At 44.8% G+C, this 2,858-nt stretch overlaps 1 protein-coding gene across 1 annotated transcript; it reads left to right on the plus strand.

Annotated features, from left to right (window-relative positions):
- The first annotated feature begins 395 nt into the window (after positions 1 to 395).
- On the plus strand, positions 396 to 1,529 carry LOC148789447 (uncharacterized). The gene has a single exon (XM_088883092.1). The coding sequence runs from the start codon at positions 396 to 398 to the stop codon at positions 1,527 to 1,529; it is 1,134 nt and encodes a 377-aa protein (XP_088739218.1).
- Positions 1,530 to 2,858: the final 1,329 nt, after the last annotated feature.

The following is a 2,858-nucleotide window of genomic DNA, read 5'->3' on the forward strand; positions in this document are numbered from 1 at the left end:
TGGTGGAGAAGGACAATGTATTGAGATGGCCGAAGCACACAAGGATTACCCCAGCAAAAAGGCATTCGAACAAATATTGTCGGTTTCACAGAGAGAGAGGGCACGACACAGAAGAATGCTATCAGTTGAAAGACGAAATTGAACAGCTGGTTCGACAAGGTTATTTCAGAAGTCAAAACCTTCACAACTTTGAAAGAAAAGGAAATGATCGACGAAGTAGGTCGAGAAGTAGGGACAGAAAGCCAAATTGAGCAACAGAAAGAGGTGATCGGAATTTAAGGGAGAATGCGCCTGTAAAAAGCGTTATCCATACAATAGCTGGGGGATCGGAAGGATGGTCGAGAAGAGCAAGAAAGAGGTTCGAAAGAGAGAGTAGAACGGAGAGGCGCAGATAAATGGTGAACGTGCCTAGCAACCCTGAGATCGTGTTCAGTGATCGAGATGCTGGAGAGAGAATTAGGGTGGATAATGACCCCATGGTAATAAAGATGGACATCGCGAATTTTACAGTCCATAAGGTGCTGATAGACAATGGGAGCTCAGTAGATATAATATTCAAAGACGTGCTGAGTAAGATGGGGCTCGAAGACATAAAGATGGAGCCGGCAAGTACTCCATTGGTTGGCTTTGGAGGAGGCAAGGTCGCATCGTTGGGAATAGTGGACCTACCCGTATCCATTGGAGAAGAGCCGAAACGCAAAACACTAATGGTAAAATTTCTCGTAGTTGACATACCATTTGCTTATAATGTTATCCTGGGGAGACCCGGGCTTAACTCTTTCAGGGCGATAATATCAACGTACCACCTCAAGATGAAGTTCCCTACCCAGCATGAGATAGGGGAAGTCGTGTGCAATCAGATCGAAGCGAAGAGGTGCTACAACTTGTCCCTGGAAAAGGGTGAAAAGAAAGAAAAAAGGAAGTTTCAAGAAGCGAACAAGGCAGAATGGCATGCACTGAAGGCTAGGCGATTAGAGCCTGTCGGACATAAGGAGATTGAATTGATACAAGGAGACCCTTCGAAGACAACAAAAATCGGATCCAACTTGGAAAAATTCGAAGGTGTCATGATCGCGTTCCTGAGGAGCAACATTGATATGTTCGCATGGGACCCGTCGGACTTCAGAGGCATAAACCCGGAAGTAATAGTACATAGGTTGAATGTCGACCCATCTGTTCGACCTGTTCAACAAAAGAAACGAACTTTTGGAGGAGAAAAAATCAGCATCATCGAGGAAGAAGTAAATAAGCTGCTAAGAGCGGGGTACGTGTCTGAGTTTCAATACACTGACTGGTTAGCCAATGTGGTGTTGGTACCGAAAGCAACTGGCAAGTGGAGAATGTGTACCGATTTCACAGATCTAAATAAGGCATGCCCAAAGGATCCTTACCCGTTGCCGAGGATCGACATTCTGGTGGACTCTACTGTGGGATACGAAGTCTTCTCTATGATGGACGCGTACCAAGGATACCACCAAATTTACATGGCAACGGAAGATCGCGTAAAAACATCCTTTGTGACCGATTGAGGTATTTTTTGTTATAATGTCATGCCTTTTGGGTTGAAAAACGCAGGGGCAACCTACCAGAGATTAGTAAACAAAATGTTTGCTCAACAAATCGGGAAGACCATGGAGGTGTACGTGGACGACATGCTCGTCAAGAGTCAGAAGCTAGAAGAACACTTGGAACACTTGAAGGCAACTTTCGCGATCATGAGAGAGTATGGGATGAAGCTCAATCCGAATAAATGTACATTCGATATTGGTGGAGGAAAATTTCTGGGTTACATGGTCAGCGAGAGGGGAATAGAGGCGAACCCGGAGAAGATTGAGGCCATATTGAAACTGAAGTCACCCACATCCCTCAAAGAAGTCCAGAAACTGACAGGTAGAATCGCTTCCCTTAATCGCTTTATTTCTAGATCTGCCGATCGCAATTTACATTTCTTTAAGATACTGAAAAAAGTGAAAGGGTTTGAGTGGACCGATGAATGTGAACGAGCCTTCCAAGAATTGAAAAATTATTTGAAGTCTCCACCTCTTTTAGCAAATCCGAAAGGAGACACATTGTACCTTTACTTGGCGGTTTCAGACAACGCTGTAAGTTCGATGCTAATAAAAGAAGAAAATAAAATTCAGAATCCAGTATATTACGTGAGCCGAATGTTGCAAGGAGCAGAGACGAAATATACCGAGATCGAAAAATTAGCGTTAGCTGTTGTTGTGACCGCTAGGAAGTTGCGACCGTATTTTCAGTCGCATAAAATAGTGGTAATGACGAATCATCCCCTCCGAAGTATCCTATCACGACCGAGGTCTCGGGTAGAATGATAAAGTGGGCGGTCGAACTAGGAGAGTTCGACATTAGCTACCAAAGCAGAACAACAGAAAAAGCTCAGATCCTAGCTGACTTCATGATAGAAATATCGGGTGCGTCCGAGGACCCGGGGATTTGGATGCTACATGTCGATGGATCCTCCAACACCAACAAAGGAGGAGCAGGGATACTGATTGAAGGACCAGGAGGCATCGAGATTGAAGTTGTCGTGCGGTTATCTTTCCTTACCACAAACAACGAAGCCGAGTACGAGGCCGTAGTCTTAGGCTTGGAATTGGCGTTCGAAGCTGGAGCACAAATCCTTGAAGTCTTGACAGATTCGCAACTGGTCGCCATGCAGATCGAAGGAACGTATGAAACCAGAGAAAAATCGATGACGGCGTACCTAAAGAAAGCGAAGGAATGGATGCAGAGATTTTCCAGGTGTTCTATCCAGCAGATCCCAAGAAACAAAAATGAAAGGGCAGATGCTTTATCAAAATTTGGGGCTTCGTTGGCAGGAATCACGGACAGGAAAA

This window comes from Sesamum indicum, linkage group LG1 (assembly GCF_026168435.1).
Source record: "Sesamum indicum cultivar Baizhima isolate 11 linkage group LG1, ASM2616843v1, whole genome shotgun sequence".
In the NCBI taxonomy this organism is placed as follows: domain Eukaryota; kingdom Viridiplantae; phylum Streptophyta; class Magnoliopsida; order Lamiales; family Pedaliaceae; genus Sesamum; species Sesamum indicum.